Source organism: Styela clava, chromosome 12, assembly GCF_964204865.1.
Source record: "Styela clava chromosome 12, kaStyClav1.hap1.2, whole genome shotgun sequence".
In the NCBI taxonomy this organism is placed as follows: domain Eukaryota; kingdom Metazoa; phylum Chordata; class Ascidiacea; order Stolidobranchia; family Styelidae; genus Styela; species Styela clava.
The window spans coordinates 1,246,601-1,269,200 of record NC_135261.1 but is presented as its reverse complement, the minus strand read 5'-3'; the positions used below and the strand labels follow the sequence as shown (position 1 = coordinate 1,269,200).

The 22,600-nt window shown below is 37.2% G+C and overlaps 1 protein-coding gene across 1 annotated transcript; it reads left to right on the top strand.

Moving 5' to 3' along the window:
- Positions 1-10,961: 10,961 nt before the first annotated feature.
- On the top strand, positions 10,962-22,342 carry LOC120329937 (uncharacterized). Its single transcript, XM_078118953.1, has 6 exons — positions 10,962-11,103; positions 12,367-12,609; positions 13,991-14,227; positions 15,108-15,176; positions 17,064-17,199; positions 19,437-22,342. Exons 1-6 carry the CDS (start codon positions 11,052-11,054, stop codon positions 19,612-19,614), a joined length of 915 nt encoding a protein of 304 aa, XP_077975079.1. The 5' UTR covers positions 10,962-11,051; the 3' UTR covers positions 19,615-22,342.
- The last annotated feature ends 258 nt before the right edge of the window (positions 22,343-22,600 follow it).

Here is a 22,600-nt window from a genome sequence, read left to right as displayed (position 1 = left end):
ACCAATAACAGCTATTCGGCCTCCCCAATTCCTTGTAGTCGTATCATTTGCCTCTGCAGTGATTACCCGTAGAGTCTAATTCAAATATTTTCAAGTCTGGAATACGTTTCATGTTTACCTACCTACATAAATTATTTCTAAAAATAACTAATTCTGAACAACGCTTTGTGTTTCATTACTTGCTCACTTTGCTCAGAGGTGAGTCTTCTTTGCTTCTGATTGAGCGCGCTTGACCTTGCGTTAAAAAATCTTTCTCCGAAAAAAGTTTAATATTGGGTGTTTTACTTATGAGCTTATTTAGAAGCATCATATGTGCATTAGGGGTTGAGCACCTGTGTTTGGGGTCAGGCTAGGCAAAGTGATAAGCGCGATCACAAATTATACCTTCGGACAAACTGTTAACACTTTGTTAGATTCTTTTCGCCTACTTTACATCAAGTTGTGTAAATGGACTGAAACCTATGGGCAGGGGGTATGTATATTCACTTGGCGAACACAAACAGTCCCAGAACTCGTAACAGATCTAAGAAAGGGAAAATCGGAATAAAATTAGGGCTCAACCCTAACCTGGTATACATACTACAGGAGTAACAAAACGGTAAATATCAATGTCAGTGTTCCCCTGGTAAAATTCGACCCCAATGTTTACTGTTTTTGATAATCTACGGGCAAACCTTTTTGTGACATTCGGTACAAAGAGTTTGCTGTTGTTATTTAATCTGTGACATTTATTAGAGCAGTGCTTCCTTGTTTTATGGCAACATTATATGTGAACCGCAGAGACTTTGTTTGTTGGATGATAAATATGAAACAAGTCATTTATCACTGTCAATGGTTACGACGAAGGAAGGGAATTCGAGAACGTCCCATATTGAGCTCAGTGTAATCTAATGTGTGTAATCTATTGTATGACCTTAGAATATATATGGAAAAGCCATAAGAAGGGAAAATTTAACACCGATAATACATCGTAAATGAATCATATTACTCAAAGAATGTAACAATATTTTCATCATCAAATTCAACAAACAGCGCGTTCGTCACAAAAGCAGGACGATTGCGTAAATAAGCATGTTTTTCCGATGTTATTTGCATATTTGCAAGTGTTTTCGTCTCGCTTTCCCATACCTACTATTTGCGGAGGGATTCCAGGTCATTGAATACACGGTATCGTCGTTCGTAATTACATCGACCTGGTGTTACACAGGTAGAATTCTGGATGAACCCACATGACCCCTTCAAATCGTACTTGGGTCTTTCGTAACATATTGTTCATTGAACCTGTCTTCTGTACAGAGCGTCTTATATTAAGGGTACTCTCGTAGTACGTGGGCCAAGATAGCGGACACCGGAACGTAGTATGTGTACCAGGTTAGGGTTAGGCCATAATTTCAGGTGGTACAATACTACGGGAGTGACGTGGCTAGTCACCAAACTCGTAATAGTACTAAAATAAGGAAAATTGGGATAAAATGACGACTCAACCTTAACCTGGTACACATACTGCGTTTTGGTGTCCGTCATCTTGGTTCACATACTTCGGGAGTACCCAATAATTAACAGGCACGTCCATGGTAATGGGATTGAAGACTAACTTTAGTCTTTATACTTTTTACCTTTAACACACTGTGGTGCCACCCACACTAATTCTGGTGCCACCATTTTGTTAAACGTTTATGAAGACATTCTCACAGAATTCAATTTTTAACCATACCCTTATCATCGTGGGGTTAAAGAGGGGTAGGCAATTACATTTCTGAGTGAGCCAGTTACAAAAAATAGACTTAGTTACTGGCCCGGATGCTCAAAACTAAATAAGAAAAACTATAAATAAAAAGTTCATTTACAACTAGGCTAACGTTTATATGATAATAGGAAACCCAATGTAACAATCGTCGTCATTATGACGTTATTTTCATCGACATTTTAATTGAAAATTTATATCCATATAAACCATAGTCTCATTTTCACAGCAGACACAAGTGGACTGGATGATACACTTCGCGGGCCGTAATCCTCCCCCCCCCCCCAGCCCCCCCCCCCCCCATCATCTGTTAATATGCAAATATTACAATCCATGCTGCTCATCACGTATTCAGTTGCAAATACCGGTAAACACATGGTTTTGTTTGTTGTGTGGAATTTAATGACATTGTTGTTTTTCGAAGAAATCACGTGCCTTGAAATAGTTGTGATACTGTCGTCATACTGTATCCGATAACATCTCTAGCAATATTCAATGTTGGACTATAATGTGTTTGTTTGTTATTGTGTTATATGTGATACCGTGTATGTGGTTCTCTATTGTATATGAAACAAATATGTGACTCTAACACTCACTATGTGCTATAATTGAAGTTGAGTAACAAAAAGTTATTGAACTGTGACATCTTTGTATGTGATTGCCCTATATTGTGTGTGAAGGAAATATGTTGTTCAGAGATCCGCTATGTGCTATTCTTCCGGCAAATATTAAGAAGAAAAAAGATTCAAACTGATTAGTCATTATGGAAATATCTGTGAAAGAAATCACGTGACCTGAAAGGTTTGTGACGCTAACATCTCTCGAAACATACAAAGTCAAGGAATGTGGAATGATTGCTTTGGGTTGTACATGACTTCTCTTTGTGTGGTTCTATAATATCTGTGAGAAAAATATGTGGCTCTGACATTCATTATGTGCTATCATACGTGGTAAAGAAATAACTGGAATAATAAGAAATGTTTCTTATTGTGTTGCATGTGACATCTTCGTTTATTGTATGAAAATGGAATATGTGACTTTAACATCCATTATGTTCTATACATTTCTTGATAAATAATAAAAAAAATAATTGTTTTGTATCGTATGTGACATCTTTTTTGGTGATTCTATAATGTATGTGAAACTATATTGCTCAAATATAGACTATGTGCTAAAGCTGTGGTTGAATACATAGAAGTTGAATAGAGTGTTTGTCTTTATGTTGTATGTGACATTTTTGTATGTGATTCCAACAAATACCACACACGCCAATGTTTTGAACAATCTGGAAGATTTTGAGAAAAGTTCGATTCATAGAAAGCAATGTCAAAAAATATAGATCATTGAACGTTTATTGCTATATATTTAATCTTTTATATGAAAAAATGTTTATTTTTTTCAATATTATCTTTATATATGTTATTATTATGTGATTATTAATTGATTGAAAATGTTACAAGTTACATCATAAAATAAACATCTTAATATAAAACATTCAAGTCCGACAAATTTGGCAAAAAATTAACAAAACTCATCACCCCCATCTAGCGGACATACCAAACTACGTCACACACGCAGATGATTAATACTCGATTTTAATAGTAAAACATACAAATAGTGAGAAACTTATAGTTTAACCGACGTTTCGAATGTATATACATGAATTGGCAAAGGCTAAGAACTATGGTGAAAAGCAGGGGGGGTTGAACCACGGGCGAAAAATTTTGCCGCCCACCTAGACTGGCGGGCCATGTAAGTATGACATGAAAAGTTACATTTATGAACAATATTTACAGTGTTACAAAAGCAAAAGTGGAAAAACATGAGCCTCGTGCTAGAGCTAAATTTATTTGCAATCTCAACAAATTCCTTGTCCTCCTTTTCAGTTGAAACATCAAAATTTCGAACACCTTGCTTGTGACAACATCGGCACCTAACGTGCCGAATTTGGCCCGCGGCCATAATTTGCCCATGACAATATAAAGACAAACTGCATCAAGACAATGAATAGGAAATTAAAAGGTTCTTATATGAAGGCATTCGTCTATATGTCACTAAAATTGGTCTCATGATTAGATAGACCGTTTAGATCGGGGGTGTGAAACATTTTTATTGATGGACAATGTAATCAACTTCAGACATCTAGCGAATGTTACCGGTTCAGATTGGCGCAGGCATGGTTGTATAAGTCAGGAATTTTAAAATCGACTACCTGGTTGCAAAGAGTCAACTCAACAGGGATGTGCAACATTTTTGTCGGTTGGCTATATAACCAACTAACTGACATCTATCTGGGTCACATATAGAATTTAGTTTTTCCATGTACACAACGAATAAACCCAGATCATAAAAATGCAAGATTCGACGCAGCGACAAGAATAAATATCTTTATGTATTATTACCCATGTTAATTAAAAATAAACTGTCGAATCAGGATTTCATGTTTGATGGAGAAAAAGCTGAATGTTGATTAGGACCACACTAAATGGATTAACGGTGGCGGGCCGCTATTTCTACATCTCTGGTTAAGGTGGCCTTCTAGTAATTCATGTAAAGTGAATTGATTGAGATCCGTTTTGATTCTGGTTCTAGTATATTGACAGCCAGTGCGCATGAATCCAATAAACCCACATGAGAGAGCAAAAGGCGTAGTCGCTCCAATATTCATCAGTGCAGATTTTCCTAAATTTTCAGAGCCGCGGATCCCTTTTTCTGAATCTTAGTTTTGACGGATCCCATCCTATGTCGTATCAATTTATGTGCCTAATCTACGGAGAAGAATAATTTTCATTTGCAACACAAATACACAAACGACAATTCTAGTATCAAACTCGTAGGTCTGACGGAAAAACTCGACCTGCATTTTGTCATCATTTTGGTGAAGGTTGAAAATGCTACCGCACACATGTAGGTCGTTACAAAGGGCACTAAAATCTCAATTGCCTTTTCTGATAGCAATGAATATTCGTCCGTAACGCCTAACCAAAAACAGGCAATGTCTTTCGGATTGTAGTCGATCATTAAAGATCGACCAGGCTCTTTTCATACCGTTGCGGATCTCATATGCAGTCATAACGGACCCTAGTTTGGGGAAACCTTCATTGGTTAGGGCAGTGGTCGGCAACCTTTTTTAAGTGACGGACCGGTAAAAGCTGACTCAAATTTTAGCGGACCACCTGTATACAAACGAACTACTAAGCTTATGTAATAAATCATATGCGTTAGAAAATCTATGTTGACAATATATATATTCAACAACAAATATGATGCTATTTAATGCAAGATCTGTTTTTGTTTGCTGGCCATTAACTGTTTCCAATTTTGAGACATGGTCGACAGGGATACACGTAACGTGTTTTTACGTTCAAGCTCACTTCGGTATTTCGTTTTCCTAGTTGTTAATATTGAAAACCCGACCTCGCATATTGAAAAATGTAACAATGACTGTAAAGTGTAAAGCTTCTCTTGTTATGTCTGGTCCTCTAAAAGTATTGACCAGAAGACTGCCAAGGTATATATCGCAAAGACGCTCAGCTCATCATCTTTGGAAATTCCAATGTTCTATTTAAGACAACCTCGAACGTAATTGACGCAGCAGACATATTGACGTGAAAATTGTTTGTGAAGTCAGACGTGCTGCTCAGATGCGTTGTGTTTTTTCTAGTTTGCTGTTGAGTGCTGTTTTTTAGTCGTAAGGTCTGTGGTTGTTAGATTGTAAATGTGCCAATAGGTCGTTCTGCGTTTTTGTGACACCTTACTGCGGATCGGTAGTAACCTTTCCGCGGACCGGCAATGGGCCGCGGACCGGCAATGGGCCGCGGCCCGGTGGTTGCCGACCACTGGGCTAGGGAATGTTATTAATAACCCTATTTATATTCTATGTATCAGTCACCTAAAATATACTGTATCTACTAATAACGTATAATATTACCAAAAAAATCTTTTTTGCTCTACGCACGCACATATACTTTTTGTACAAGAGACTTATCCAAGCCGTTTGCTCTAAATAAGGCCCTGTGAAATCATCCACTGATATCCAATGTTTTTAATGTGATATCTAATGTTTTCGATACAGCATTGACTACCCAATTAAAATCATCCTGGGTGAGTGAGGTAGTAGGCATAGGATTTGAATTAAATGCGTAACTTGCAATGCCAACACGAATAAATCTAACGCTTTAAATCGCCAGGCAATCAAGCCTATAAATTTTGAATGACAGTAAAAAGCATGATTAATGCTCACATTTTTGATAGCGTTTGATTAATTCTACCTTATTATGTCGTTACCCGTACATGTCAGTGCCGGTCAAAACCTTGTCCAGAAGAAACCGTGTCCGAAAATTTCACCGTAGGATATTTCGCCGCTTGAAAAATCGCCGCAAGAGCATTTTGCTGTGAAACAAGTACCGGTATATGTGATAAAAACAGTAGGTTTATAGGGTTAGGGTATACTCGTAAATAACGAATTTTTTTGAATAAAAAGATACTTTAAAAACCTAACTCTTTTTATTCTACGGCAAAATTTCCTGTGGCGAAATTTTCTAGAACCACCCGAACAAAGGTTTGAATCACATCATGGAAACATTTGCAATAATTATATTTATTTCATTTGCTCATAGTATATAGTCTATGGTGAATAAGTTAAATGTTTTTTCTTTTGTTGGAAAATTGGGATCAACGGAAGATCAGGGTACCCAAATGAAGAATCTCCACCCCAACTAAGACCAACTGAAGAATCCCCCCAGCCCCCAAAGAGAGTCCTACTGAAAATCTCCTCCCCATGCGGGTCCGGGGGGGGGGGGGGTCAGTTGATTCGAAAATTGTATTCTTTTTTTTTTTTCAAGAAAAATTCGAATGTTGCTATTTCCGATGACAGGTTCAAAGAACATTCAACTATGTGGAGAAATATTTGAACATAACGCAAAAAAATGAAATTTCGTATAAAACATAATTAAACCATTAGGGCATCGTTTCAGTGAAATAACAAATTCTTTTCACGAGCTCCGCAGGCACATAAATTTTGAATGACTGGGAAATACATGAGTAACGCGCATTATTATCATAGCGTCCTGTTATTTTTAGTTTCTATTTTGTTGCATTGCACCCAGATACCGTTGCACAAACTGACTAATGAAATTCCTGGAACACAATTGTGTGCCTTCTGCTTTGTGACGGCCTGCTGACTTTTTGGTGTAACTCTCTAGTCAGCAGATAAATTGGCGGGGATTTTGCCAGTTTGATTAGTTGATTTGATTCATGAGATTTGCTGCTTACTAACACAAATATACTTTCGTAGCTAGCATGAATCCCATACAAAGCTAATTTTGTGCGAAAGAATTGATGGACTCTTCGCCGCCGCCGCTGATCGGTTACGGCTTCTTCCAAAATCTAGCCGATAATTGTATTTATTTTCATTCGCTCATAGTCTATGGTGATTAGTTACATGTTGTTTCTTCGGGTGACATTTTTTTTAATTAAAAAAAAAATTGAATGTTGCTAATTGCTATTCCCGATAACAGGTTTGAATAACATTCACTTCAACTTCGTGAAGAAATAACTGAACATACCGCAAACAAGTGAAATATCGTATGAAACCTAATTATCCTAAACCGTTAGGGCAGAGTTTCTGCGATATAAAAATGCCTTTTCGGCGCTTCTGAAGTATGAGTACCAATATGGAGGTAACTAATTTTGTTCGCCTACTTTAAATCAAGTGTGTAAAGGGACTGAAACCTATGGGCAGAGGGTATATTCACTTGGCTAACACAGACAGGCCCCGAATTTCTAATATAACTAAAATCAGCAAATTCAAAATAAAATTATGCCCTAACTAGGCTTGCACGTAATTGACAAAAATCAATTCCGTAATTACGGCCAAATCGATTACGTAATGACCCCGTAATTGCGATATTTTTTCCCCACATTTAAACCTATCATAACAACCAATTTAATCCACTTCTATTCCGAATGGGACATCGAAGTTGGGTTTTCATATTCCCGGCAGTACTACACGCCGGCGACAGATTTAAAGACAAATACCAAGTAGTGAATTCAAAATAATTTTATTCTGATTTTTATCTTTTGTATTAGCTTATCTATATTTTATCATTACCAACACGGGTAATATATTTAGGAAACGATAGTTCACTTTTTTAAAATCGTATTAACGTATTAATACGACTTTCGTATTAAATAAAAATTCCGGGTTGCTAATTTATTAATCAACTACAAGCGTATTCTCTCGTTTGATTATACTTTCGCTTGCCTCGCGACGAAGACTTGTTATTTCACCGTTTTTACAATATCCGACTTTACTACTTAGTTAGCATTTTATAATAATTATTGATGCCGACTCATTGACGATATTCCGAATTCCATGCTTCATTTTACATTAAATCATTTCGCGGCCTAAAAGTTATAACATTATTTGCGATAAATTTAGATCAAATATTAAATATTTGCGCATTATTAAAAATACCGTACTTATATGACATGCCTTCTCCGAAAATACAAAGTTATATCGCGAAACAATGCATTTTGTGACATTTATTTTGCACTCATGAAAATATTAATTTATTTTTTTTAATCAAGTCGACAATCCCATTTGCCAAGATTGACACAAGTTTGATCGAGTGCCGGTGGTATTCGAGTCGACGATAAATCAAAATGAGTTGCCGCATTTGGTAAAGACAGGTAATCATATTTGACCGACATATTGCGAGGCATTGTGAAAAACATATTGAGCAATGCCAAATCCGGACAGATATATAACGATAAAATCGGTAAAAGAACATCAAGATTTTGTAATAGAAAATGGATCTCGCGCAGAATAAACACGGGAAATCCCGTCGTATTGTTGTTTCTCTGCCGTCTCAATCGCGAAAGACGAAGTTGCGTTGGTTCATTACGCAATTTCTCTTCCATCTTTATATTGCTGTTTGATAAGCGCGACATTAATTATCACGGCATTTACAAATAGACAAGTTGATCTCTTACATTCTTTAGTCATTTCACCCGAAGAAGTTGAAACCAGGTGTGTTGACGTCCATCGGTCTCAGCACAATTCTATTGCTAATCTACGGTTAATATGTACATTGGCCATTCTAGATAAGTTGATAATAGGTTAGTAAATGACGCGTTATGCCTTCCCATCTGCCTAACAAGAGAGAGAAAAACGGCTGCGAATACCGGAACTCTTAATTTCTTTTACTTAAACTTTAATTTTTTACAATCGACGGAATTGACTGCTCTGAAGAGAGCTCGTTTCAATCGCGAAAGCGCTCAACCAATAATTACGACTTTACGTAATTCGTAACTTCGCTTCCGTAACTCGAAATAATTCCGTAAATCCGTAAATTACGTGCAAGCCTAGCCCTAACCCTAACCCTGTACACATACTTCGTGAGTACCGTCTTTTCTGTCATGAGCCACGCAAGCACAAAAATCTTAATGACAGTGAAAAGCATGAGTAACTTGCATTTTTTATAATAGCGTCCTGTTATTTTTACTTTCGTTTTGATTGCATCGCACACCGATACACCGCACTGCCTGACTAATGAAATCCCTGGAACACAATTGTGTTCAAGGCCTCACTTCCTGCTTTGTGACAGCCAGCTGGCTTTTTGATGTAACTCTCTAGTCAGCGAATAAATAGGCGCGGGTTTCACCAGTATGAGTGCTTGATTTGATTTAAGAGTCGGTAATCACGTAGTATGTCTATCAGGTTAGGGTTAGGCCATAACTTTATTCCAATTTTCTTTATTTTAGTTTTAATACGAGTTCGGGGACTGTCTGTGTTAGCCAAGTGAATATACCTTCTGCCCATAGGCTTCAGTCCATTTAAACAACTTGATGTAAAGTAGGCGAACAAAATTAGTATATTGTTAGACATACTACTGGAGCGCCCAAGAGTCTTGCCGCTTACTATTACGCTTACTATTTTCGTAGCTAAAAGTTGAAAGGTTTTAGAGAATCAGAACACCCAAATATTGCATTTTGCGCCCTTGGTGAAATGTGAAATGGCAATTCTATATGATTTAAGAGTCTTGCTGACACAGATATATTTCTGTAACGTTTTATTGACTGTTCCACTCCAACTATCACCGTTGAAATATACCTGACAAAATAAGTCTGACCTCAGTCAGATGAAACGTCACAGAAATACATTTGTGTTGGTGTTCAGCAAGGAGTCATCTTTATTGTTGCTATAGTACCAGTATAGAGCAGGGCTTGGCATGGTTTTCAGACCCGGGGCCAAACATTTTGCCAATCTAGACTGACGGGCCATGTAAGTGTGACGTAAAGGTTACATTTTAGGAACAATATTCACAGTGTTACAAAAGCAAGCCTCGTGACAAAACTAAATTTGATTGCAATCACAACAAATTCGTTGTGATAGTTTTAACTGAAACATCAAAATTTTTAGTTTGGTTGTGTAAGCATCAGGCGGGCCAGATTGAAATACCCAACGGCCCGGATTTGGCCCGAAGTGTGCCCATGTCTGGTATAGAGCAACGAAAGGTAATGTACTCTTGAGTGACTTCAACTGTAAGTTACGCTGACGACTTGAATAGTGATAAGCAGTCGTGTATCCTCGGTGACCTGTTACTAAGCCCGATGTAATCTTTGTGACTTCTAAGCGGCAGCGAGGGTATCTTATAAAAAGTAGTTACACCGTAGAGCCCGTTAAATATCGGTGGATTCTTGTACGAGACCCTGTTAGAGGCGAAAGACATTGGGCCTAACTTTATTGCCCTGTTAAAAATCGCGGATTTAATTTCCATTTTCATCACCTGACGCTGAGTGTAATAAGCAGGGTAGACAATGCTGAATCGAGAAACTATGGTTCTCTCAGAAATAGTTACTACGTAGATGCCGTTAGATATCAGTGAACTCTCGTACAGGGCCTAGTGCGAAGCAAACGGCTTTGGGCCTAACTATATTGGCATCTGAGCCTAAAAATTTCGAATTTAATTCCCATTTTCATCACCTAACGCCGGGTGTAATAAGTCTGCCGAATCGAGAAATTTCTGGATTCACAAAAATAGTTACTCTGTAGATACCGTTAGATGTCGGTGCTTGACAGACATGCTTGCACATGGCCTTGTTCGAAGCGAAAGACGGGAATTAGTCGGAATTATCGAGTTTGTGGCAGGTTGGAGCATTTTTCGTGACTCAAAGCAGTTTAATATGAATGACAATTATTTATTCATGCTGCAGATATTCAGCATAAAGTTATATTTGCCGAAATAACAACAAGAGTACAGGAAATATTCCTCAACCGGGATCAGCATCAAATTTTCACAAAATGTTCGGTGTTCAGGCAAAATCGATCTTGTTAATGATCGCAATAATAACAGGTAGATTTAATAATTCACTAACTGTTTTCCTAATCGCGTAATTGATTGAAGCGTAATTGTAAGCTATAATTCTGCATTGTCTCAGTAGTTTTTGTAATTCAATGGTTGTGTGTAATTTTGCTGAGAGATTTTGCTTTTATTACCAAGTACGTCTAGAGTAGACATTTCGAATCGAATAGTAAATTATTTGAATAGGTTCGGACGAAATATCGAATCGCCGCCAACTTGTTTTTTCTCGTCCGCCAAAGGTCGAGGGCAATTCTACTATAATTTTTTTTTATTGAAGCTAATTTTTTTACAATACAATTCTGACAGACGACCCTTTTCTTCATAGTGAGTTATTGATGAAACATGTTTTTTATTGTGCGTAACCACTCGGCCTGTCTAAGTCAGCTGTGGGCAAATTAGGACCCGCGGGCTGGATTGGGCCAACCGTATTGTTTCATCCGGCTCACTAGTATCTGCTGAAATTGCGACTACGATTGTTATGTATATAAATTTCCGTTGAAAATATTGATGAAAATAAAGTCATAATGACCCCGATTGTTGCATTGTGCTTATTATTAGTATATAAACGTTAGCTTAGCTTTTGTAAATATAAAGTTTTTTATTCATAGTTTTACATATTGAGTTTTGAACCTTCGGCCCAGTAACAAATTCTATTATCTGTGACTGGTCCTCTCAGAAAAGTAATTTCCCACCCCTGGTCTATGTGATGGATTCTATGTTTTCGGTAATTTATGTGTCTGGAGTACCCATTAAAATACAAAAGTCACATAAATTACCTTACATATTTTCCAAGTATTATAAATTCAATTCGAACAAAAATTCTCGATTTAGATGTATCAAAGTTTTAGTGACGCAAAACCACCATTTTGCCAGGCCTCTTATTGTGATTCCGAGTTTATCATTTTTAGTCTTATCCCTTCATCGATTAGTTCATCAAGTTTGAGTTATTTTGCTCTTTTTGGTTTTAGCGATATTTTAGGATTGGCACGAGACTGAGTTTTCAGCAAAAAAAATGTTCATGACGTCTCAGCTGATGAAATGTTAACTGTGTTTGCATTGTATATTAGACATCTCGGGTTCGAACCCCATGTCCACTACATCACCAAGGGTATAATAACTTTTTTCCAATAATACTAATAGTAAATTCTTACATATCGTTATATATCAGTGGTTACTTGTATAGTCCCTTGTTTGGAGCGAAAGGCGTGAATAATCGTCGTATTCAAAATTAAGTGTATACCTTTTTGTTTACAGCGATCTGTATTACTATAGCGACCGCGGATTGCTCGGAAAAAGCCGAAGAAGGGTGCACTAGGGGGGTGATCATAATAAAAAAAAAAAAATTCTCTGAATGGGAAAATGGTCCATTGAGGTTACCCAACCAAGTCAGAGACAATCAATACTTGATATTAGATATTCCAGCTTTTCGCTGGTATGATAAACCGGATGGAAGTTCGGAGGAAACACAGTATTGTAGCGGACATTTGGAACTAACAGGTTTGCACTTGTTTTAACTGCTTTCGATTGCTAACGACTCATTGACAAACTTTCGGTTCGTTGAGTTCCCTTTGGACAATTTATAGATTTGCTCGTGTATTCCCAAATCAGCTGTTTTACTTGCGTGCTGTGATTGGACGATTAGTCACGTGAACTGCGGAAGTAGACTTGGTAGTTAGTGTAGTTAAAGCTTCTACTGGGATGAAAATATAATTTCCTGGGGAATTTTCCGTAGCTCAGGTATCCAAATTGTAACATCAGGTGATAAAAAATATTTTGAGGCAGTTGTGGAAAACTATCCTTATACCTAATCTAATGTACCCATTGAAAAGTCATAATGTACCTCTGGGTGCACGTACCCCAGTTTGGGAACACCTCGTCTTTGCAACGATGGAAAATCTTTTTCATTGAATGGGTCACATATCAATTGCGGGGGTGCGAAATGTCGATCAGACGGCTTAATTATATGGCGAACCACAGCCTCTCCTTCATGCGGGGTATGGGGTTAGTTAGCCATGGACTTGGTGGTGGAGGAAGTCCGAGCAGCGCTACAGCTCGCACATATTTATCCCTCACGGCATTTTAACCTTCTTACTCACGCTGGGTAATCATAGATGCGGTGGACAGCGTATTCCTAACGCTTAACACGACGCGTCACACCAATTTACCAAATGATGAAGATCTCAAAATCCCTCGAGACCTCTACAACTACCGTCCTCTATTATTTCGTTTTTGAATTTTGTTTCATTACCGACATAATTTTTCTAAATGTTTCCCGTTTAAAATTAATATATCAAGTACGGTTTAATAAATAAACTTGGGTACTCCTGAAGTATGCGCACCAAGATGTCGCATAACCTAAACCCTGACCTGTTACACAACCTGAGTTCAGGTTGTGCGCCATTTCGGTGTGCATACTTCAGGAGGTCCTAAAGTTGTTTAAATTTGAGAAACTCAATCTAAACCTTAGAAAAAATTAAAAGACCTTGTGAATAATTAAAAAGCTTTACCCCATCGTCTAAATCCCGTCCCACATTATATTTTTATTTTTAATAAGAAGATGGTTGCTATGGGATGACTGTCTTTTGGGCCCAATTTGTGAACTTTTTAAAAAATTTGAGAAATGGAATGTATATCGCAAGATATAGTTCTAGAAACCTTAACCTAGAGTTATTAGGTTAAAATAAATCTTTGGCCCTTAGTGCAATTGACTTCACTACATGAAATTTATCGAATTCGGGGAAACATTGGTCATTTTTTACAATGCGATGCCAAGGGCACACAATGTCGCTGCTTTCCCTTTTTAGTTATATGGCTTCTAAACAGGATAACAATGTAGCTTGTTAATTTAATACAAATTAATAGCATTTTTATTTTTAAGGTTTGCCAAAGACCTGTGATATTGCAAAGAATATGACAGTAATCTACTCCCCTTACTCGGTCGGTTGCAACGTGAAAACGGATTTTGTACGACCAGACTTGACCACGAAGGCCGAGACTACCAACATTGTCATCCACGTTCAAGAGCTGCCGAGCCTCATAAGATTTAAATCCTGGCGTTCCTACAACAAACCTTTGACTATCAGCTACGAGTATAAGCAATGTGACGTCATAAATGGTAAGGACTTTTTTACTCATTTTCGACGCGAACAAGGTCCCGCATAAACATCCATTGATATTCAACGTTATGTAAGAAGCTAGAATTTTTAAAGTATGTGTGAAATAGACTTGAACCCGAGGTGTGTAAATCACGATTTCAACATAGTCAAGTCTAACGCTTTCACCGCTAGGCCATTGCGTACAATGGGCCAGATGTATCAGAGGCCCATTCAGAACCGGGTTTTAGCATGGTAAAAATTATACAATTTGATGGCAACAAATTATTGACCTAATTTAATAGTCTTCTCAAATTGAGAGAGATCGATCTGTGTATGTTTTTCCGTTATATTTTCACGAATGAGTTTTTTCAAACCATTTTCTAAAAGTTTTGAAAATTTTTCTAGTTTTTACAATGTTTATTTGATATTTCCCTGTTTCATCTATCTCATTGAGTTTCGCTGTGGCGTATAGAATGACACACTTCACTCTCGCTACAAAAATTTGACTGCGGCCATTGTTCAATTCATTACAAACGCAGGACAATTCTTATAGTTCTAAACTCTTGATTTCCCAGAGAACGAATGCGATTTCTAAAAAACGAAAAAGAATAAAAACAGACACTTAATTTAATAAAATGAAAGCCTAATATATAACGCGTTATTCTTTAGGCATAATTGTTTATAAAGATAGATAATTACATTATAATACTGAGATGAACACAATTGCAAGATACCCCCCCCCCCCCCACACACACACACACAAAAGACAGAACCCGGGTCTTCAGAACTTTTGGGTACAATTATACACAAACAAGTGTATAGACGGCGAAAATGAATTACGTCTATTTTTTTTGCTAAATGCTAAATTTCATGCTAAATTCATTCTTTACTTTCACAAAGACGACGATAATGATCCTTCGGATAGCGATGACGACAGCACTTCGGACGATGAGGAAATGAAAAATGGAGGTGGGTTGTGAACTGTCAAATGTCAAAACTTCAAACTCTCAAATGCCAGAACTCAGAACTCAAAATTTTGATGTGATACAGACATGTACAAGTTTGTGACGCGATTGAATTATTCCGAAGTAGGAGTCGAGTTTATGATCATCCGGTGTTGATATTCGGATCCGAATTGTATCGAAACAGCATTTACCAATATTTTGACATCAAAACTTGTAACATTTGGAAACTTTTCTTTAATTAGAATAAAAAATAATAGAGATTAATTCAGATTTGGGTTTTTAAAATCCCCGTAGCTAAGTGTCAAAGTTGTTTATCTCCATTCCGAAGTAACATTTATGGTTCATCCTAGAGTAGGTATAGCAGAAGCCAACTTTTTTTATTATGTTATATAAACATTACATTTTGCGACGCTCCTGAAGTATGCGCACTAAGATGGCGCTTAACCTGAACCTTAACCTTGTACACATACTATGTTCAGGTTGTGCGCCATCTTGGGGCGCATACTTCGGGAGCTCCCATTTTACTACCCTTAAAAGTATTTTTTTACTTCAGGAATTTTTCTTTGATCTCAATAAAAAAATGGTACTCCTGTAGTATACAAACCAAGATGGCGGACACCGGTACGTAGTATGTGTACCAGGTTGGGTCATATGTTTAGGTACGAATTCTACGGGAGTCACTTAGCTAGTCCCTGAATTCGTAATAGAACTAAAATAAGGGGGATTGGAATAAAATTATGACCTAACTTTAACCTGGTATACATACCACGTTCCGGTGTCCGCTATCTTGGTACGCATACTTCAGGGGCATCAAAAAATTTCATTTTATTGATGACTTTAATTTTTAAAAGTCTGAATAAGAGAATCCAAGTCTGGCAAATTTTAGATTTGGGTCCCCGACTCCAAAAATTCGAAAGTATCACTTTGACTCCAATATTTTCAATATTTTTTGAATGCAATTTTGCAGTATTGCCAGTGCCACATCAATTCAACATTGTTTTGCCTCTACAACATTTTGTAAGATATCAGTGGCCGCTTTATCTAGCCTTCTTCAGAAAGAAAAGAACTATTGAGCGTCGTATTACGTCATTATACTTTAGAATAAAATTTGGGCTGGCTACGATCGTGTACCAAACTACATTGTTGAAACTCTAAAACGACGTTTTCAATCCAAACAAACTTCTGTACTCTCGAAGTATGTGTGTGTACCAGGTTGGGGTTAGGCCATAATTTTATTCCGATATTTATTATTTTAGTTCTTTTACGAGTTTGGGGACTAGCCAAGTGACTCCCGTAGTATTTGTACCTGAAACTATGACTTAACCCTAACCTGGCACACACACTACGTTTAGGTGTCCGCCATCGTGGTTCACATACCTTGGAAGTACCCATAAATTATCGAAGAGATATGCTGGTCAAATTTGCAAAGTGCATATATAACGCTCATGATTCTCCTAAAGAGCTTCATTAGACAGTATTCGCGTTAAAATGTGTTATATTCAGTCTCGCCATTCCAATTTCAAATACGTATTCTAAACTGATATAATTAACAAAAGAAGGTCGCTAAAAAGGTAGAGCGTCACCCAAAAAACTACGAATTAAGTTGCTTTGATTTGCGCGAGAACTTCCTATCCTTCCTCTGTACGATTAGGATGGTGGATCCGTATGCGTATAATGCAAGGATGCTGTAGCAGGAATAAACATGACTATACTATCCAATTCAAGCGGCCTGCTGTACACTAACAAAAATGTATTTCTCATTTGTATTAGTGTGCAACAGGACTCTTGAAATGAGTAAGTTGACTCTGAAATTCGACAATAAAAACGCAAACATCAAGTCTGTTTCCTCTCTCTGGATACAAAAAATCACTTAATATATTATTCATTTCAGCCACTCAATGTCCGAACGCTAAGTCTCGTGAGGAAACAGAAAAACCATCAAACAACACATCTCTCGTCATTCTGGTCGCGATTCTTGGAACATCACTGATCGTCACACTGATTGTTATTACCGTTATGGCTCAAAAGTAAGTGAATGTAATAAATTAATGGGTTCTCCTGAAGTATGCGTACCAAGATGGCGGACACCGGAACGGAGTATGTGTACCAGGTTAGGTTATAATTTTAGATACAAATACTACGGGAGTCACTTGGCTAGTCCCCGAACTCGTAATAGAACTAAAATAAGGAAAATTGGAATAAAATTATGAGCTAACCCTAACCTGGTACACATACTACGTTCCGATGTCCGCCATCTTAGTACGCATACTTCAGGAGTACCTGGTTTCAGGAGTACCTGACACTGGTTCAATGTCTATTTTTCTCCAAATGTACTTGCACCATGTTTTATGACGTCACACATGGGCCTCGGTGTTTCATTTATAAACACTCGACTGTGCCCATTGCTTAACCTAGAGCGCACCACTGTTAACCCAGCTTCGCGTATTATTGAGTAAAGGAGACGGCCACCAAAGTCACCAATAATAGACCCCAGAGGGACGTACACCACTTTAAAACCAGGGTTATGTATGAGTGAAAAAAGAAATCTCCGCATAGAAAAGGCTATTAAAAGACTCTTAAAATCTATGCTCAAGGCTGCAAACTCCACACCCATGTAGAAATGACTTGTTATAACCCCAAGATGAATAATAAAAAAGACTTTGTGTGAAAACAAAGTCAAGCCTAAAATACCCTATTATCTGCTGAACAATATGTAGGAGTGAAAAAAAGAGACGACCGCATAAGTCGCCTCATTTATCGTTTCCTAATTTCTCCGCACAACTTTGAAACCAGAATTGTGTGATTATATACAAAATAGACGCCCGTCTATGTTCCCCATTAATAGGCCGTTAGGAGATGGCCTTGCAATAACGTTTCAATTAGAGTTATCCAATCAAAAGAGGTTTTTGTATCTAAAATTATGATTATCAAAAATATGGGGGTGACTGAAATTATCAATCAAATAGTAAAGTAGACTTAACTTAACTGACTGCTTCTGTAGAGTCTTGTTAAACTGGAGTTGAGAATGGGCGCGTGAAATAGGTATCGTTTTCTTCAAAATTGATTTCACCTTCAAAAAGACAGTTAAATTGCTCAATGTTGTTTGCAGTATTCAGAGTTGTATTAAAATTCGGCATGTGTATGAAGCGAAATAGAACAATGGCCGCAGTCAAATTTTTATAGCGAAAGAAGTGCGTCACGCCATACGTCACAGAGAAACTGTGTTTGGCTATTGAATTTATTTCCGGAAGAAAATTTGGTTCCAATAAGGCATATTGTAGCCTTTCAGTTAATTTTAATATAAATTCGTCTCTATTCAACGAAAAATTGCACTTTCTAACAAAAGTTGTAATCTTTTACCGAAGAGAGAAGTTTGATTTTTATAAGGCATTTTGACATATTTGTGACTAATGTTATTACTCTAATGTTGAGTAGCGCGACAACTCTTGATTGATGTGACGTACCACATCTTGGAGAGAGATTTAATTTTCGTAAACCAGAAGAACAAGCATTGCAAAAATGATAAAAAAAATACGCAAATAAGCAAAGTTTTTTGGTTTAGACTGGGGAGAGCGATACGACCATACTGTCATTCGAGTCAGCTCTCCCATATTCACTATTTGCATGATGTATATGAAACTGACGGGTATCACAGACTGTTATCATGCCATAAGCGTACCAAGCGCTGCTTCGCGTGTGTGAATAAACGCTCTTAACGTGAGGACTTAGCATAGTTCTTGCTGTAGCTGCTGGAATTAAGTAATATGTCATTTCGCGAGTAAGTTGGAATCCCTGGTTCTAAGAGGTTCGAGTCAATCAGTAAGTTAATCGGTCAGTTGTTGACGAATACAAGTCATTTCATTCAGAATCAAGAGGTTCCCATAGTTGATTGGCCGGGGACCAAAATTAAAAGCGAAAGGATATTCCTGGGCAAGTAGGGGGAGCGCCCGCACGGGGCCCGGCACTGGTACGTATAATACCGAACTAAATTGTTACGAATATACACATGCTCAAACTGTGATGACGTAACAATTGGCGGTATGTGGAACGAAAAATGAAAATAAAACATAAAGTGTCAAACTATATCATTCAAGTTCGGCGGGTCATGCCCTAATTGGCCCGCGGGCCGCGGTTGGGGAATCACTGATTTACATGACTCTAGTTACTTCGATTTTTCGTCGAGCGGCTCGACCTCCCCAACACTGCTTAGTCAACTATGTCACATAGTTAAAAGTCAATAAAGAGTCACTGAATTGTATTTTAGGCTGAAGGCACTGAAGAACAAACTGACGGATAAAACGCACCAGAGCAGCTCTCCTGATGCAGTCATGGTTGTGAACGACTTCTACGGTGAAGGTGACTTTCAGCAAAGTCAACAAGCGAGTCAATCCACGCCCGATCCCACCGCAGTGTATGCTGTGGTCAACAAGTCAAGGGGTTAACCGTGAAGTAGGGCTGGGCATTTTGAATCGAATAGTAAATTATTGGAATTGATTAAGACGACAATTTCGAATCGCAGCCATTTTTTTTGTCCACCAAAGGTCGAAATGGATCTTCAAATTTTGCACAGTCATCGCTGTTTTCGTTTTAATTCTCTCTGCGGCCAGTTCGAAACATGTCCATACTTGCACCTCTTGCATTTTTAAATAACAATGCTGCCTTTTTTCTTAGTGAGTTATTGATGGAACATATGTTTCTTATTGTTGGTGAACACTAACTGATAAACCAATATATTTACAGTAATTTATGTGTCTGGTGGCCCCATTACAATGAAAAGTCACATACCATTACGTCGCTGTATTAATTTTAATACCATCGAAGTATTCGAGATTTGATTCTGAAATCATCAGGTATTCAAAAATGCCCAGCCCTGGTTGTTTACTCAGTAATCCCAAACAAATCTTTTTATTTTATCTCGTTTATTGAAAAAGACGTAATAAAGATTTCATAGGCAATATAGCCACTAATGTGTCCATTCCACAGTCTAAACAGAGTTCTACCAGTGTATGCCATTGTTTTGGTACTCCCGTAGTATGTGTACCAGGTTAGGGTTAGGCCATAATTTTATTCCGATTTTCCTCATTATAGTTCTATTACGAGTTTGGGACTGTCTATGTTAGCCAATGGAATATACCCCCTGCCCATAGGTTTTAGTCCTTTTACACAACTTGACGTAAAGTAGGCGAACAGAATTAGTTACCTCCCATATTGGTACACATACTTCTAGAGCGCCATTGTTTTTTTGTGCTTCTCTCCGAAACAAGCAATAGGTAAAGCTGTGAGCATGGTTAGTCAGTAGAAAAATCCAGATTTCATCATTTATGTATTTGAATTTAGTTTGAGTTGTATATAAATCAGCTTACTCATATGTGTTCCCTTACCCTTATGTGTTCCATCTTTATTATGACGCCACAGAAGGCGACCGATGCTCATACGCAATGAGCTTGAATAGCGAGCAATATTATGAATTCGTGTTTATTCAAATAATATCCTATTTGGAATTAATTTTCGAATACGCATTAATTTACCAGTGTTTGCATATGTGTGTAGAGGAAAGAGCTGAATGTGCTATTACCGAATCGGTTTATACGTTCCATATGGCAAGGTTTCCCAAACCCCTATTTGTAAATTTTAGTTTTGACGGACCCCCATTCTATGACGTATTATTAATCTTATTATGTGTAGGGGCCATCAGCTTGTTCCTATGAACTAGAATAAAAGTCAATTATAAACACCAAGAATTGTCAGAATCGTCAATGTATATTTAACTTCGCTTATTTTCATTTACTATCATTTATGAAAATTGATTTTATTGCGTCTCTAAGCACAGAAAATATTTTATTCATATTTCCAACAAACGAGTTTTCATTTCCAAGTCTATGCATTGTAATATTTTGAGTACTTTGGCTGAATACCAATTTTCTGGGGTCAGGTACTAGTCCCTGATTCTCGAGCCAAGTTGAGTCACGACACACTCGAGTCGTGTCGCTGAAGTCACATGTCGATTCCAAACCATACCAAATTCATAAACAATAGCCAAATACATGATTATTAAGTGTCACCTAGACACTAAGATGCATCTTGCGTTAAACCAGAATTATGTTGGAAGTTGCCATGGTTACCCCGCCTGTCATGTTTTAAAAGTCGCTTGCTTCCATTGTAACGAGTGACATTGGGATATCGGGTCGCTTAAATGTATCTTAGGTCCGGCTTCTGTTGGTATTTTATGTTCGATTTTTTTTCCTCAGTATAATTGAATGTTAGACCCACTCCATCATAGGTGACAATTATCGATAAACATTGCTAGTTTATGGATTGACAATCTCCACATCAACGTAATTGAAGTCATTGCCGCACCATTCCTGCAAATTTTTCATTTTTTCAATGCTAAATAATTTAAGTGATAGTCGATTCCGAGTCTTTTCATTTTAGTGACTCAGGTGATTTTAAAAAAAGGTGACTTGTGTCTTCCCAGTACTGCAGATTACTATGTGTAACAATACTATTCAACATTATTATTCTATCATTTATCATTTATTCCGTATAATTAGACACATAGCGTTTTTATAGAAACTTCTCGTTATTGTTGAATTCTTTGTTGTTAAAAAAATTCGCTGATGGACAACATTCGTGTGCATATACTTGAGCATTGCTCTCTTGTTTTAATCAAACAACTCTAATCCGGTATTTCAAAATGTTTTAACCACATGAATGTTCTTTTTATTATTGATTATGCATGTATATCATTGATATTTGTATTTTTAACTTTTCATCTCGTCATTCATTTTCATTACTATTCCATATAATTAAACAAGAAGTGTTCATCCTCTTTTTATGTTGAGTTTGAGGTGATTGTTGTTAATAGAAAATAGTCGATGTACGATATTCTTGCCCACATATTTGAGCATTGTTCTCTCTTTTTAAGCGAAAAAGTTTACGTTTCATTGTTTCAATACTTATTAGCCTATGAATGTTCCTTCTTATAATTGTTGTGAACTACTTGTCAGAGGAAGTTTCTATATGATATGTATTTTTCTCCTTAATTAATATTGATAATTCTCAATCGTATCTACTATCAAAGTGAAGATTTTAGGTCTAAAAGGTTTTTATTGAAGTTCAATATACTTTTCATTACTTGCATTACAGTTTCCAGCAGACTTTCATTCATACTGTATAAGAATATTGTTCATTGCACAACAGCCTTTTTAATTATATTTTTCTAGATTTTAGAAGGGAAATTAAGGTATTGAGTAGTGAGCTTAACAAAGGAAGTCAATTCTGAAATCATTAATGAGTCAACGATCACAACCCACTATTTTTACAATTAAGCCGAAACTACTCGCTATAAAAATTGAGTAAGTACTTTACAATCGTCACAAAACTTACACAAAAAGCAATACACGACTATTTAGACACGTTGCGTATCGG

What these genes read in the sequence shown, in the direction of transcription:
- LOC120329937 (XM_078118953.1), top strand. Translation starts at nt 11,052, where the DNA reads ATGTTCGGTGTTCAGGCAAAATCGATCTTGTTAATGATCGCAATAATA. An exon ending in TGAGGAAATGAAAAATGGAG is followed by an intron (nt 15,177 to 17,063) that starts GTGGGTTGTGAA and finishes TATTCATTTCAG; the next exon opens with CCACTCAATGTCCGAACGCT. An exon ending in ATTACCGTTATGGCTCAAAA is followed by an intron (nt 17,200 to 19,436) that starts GTAAGTGAATGT and finishes ATTGTATTTTAG; the next exon opens with GCTGAAGGCACTGAAGAACA.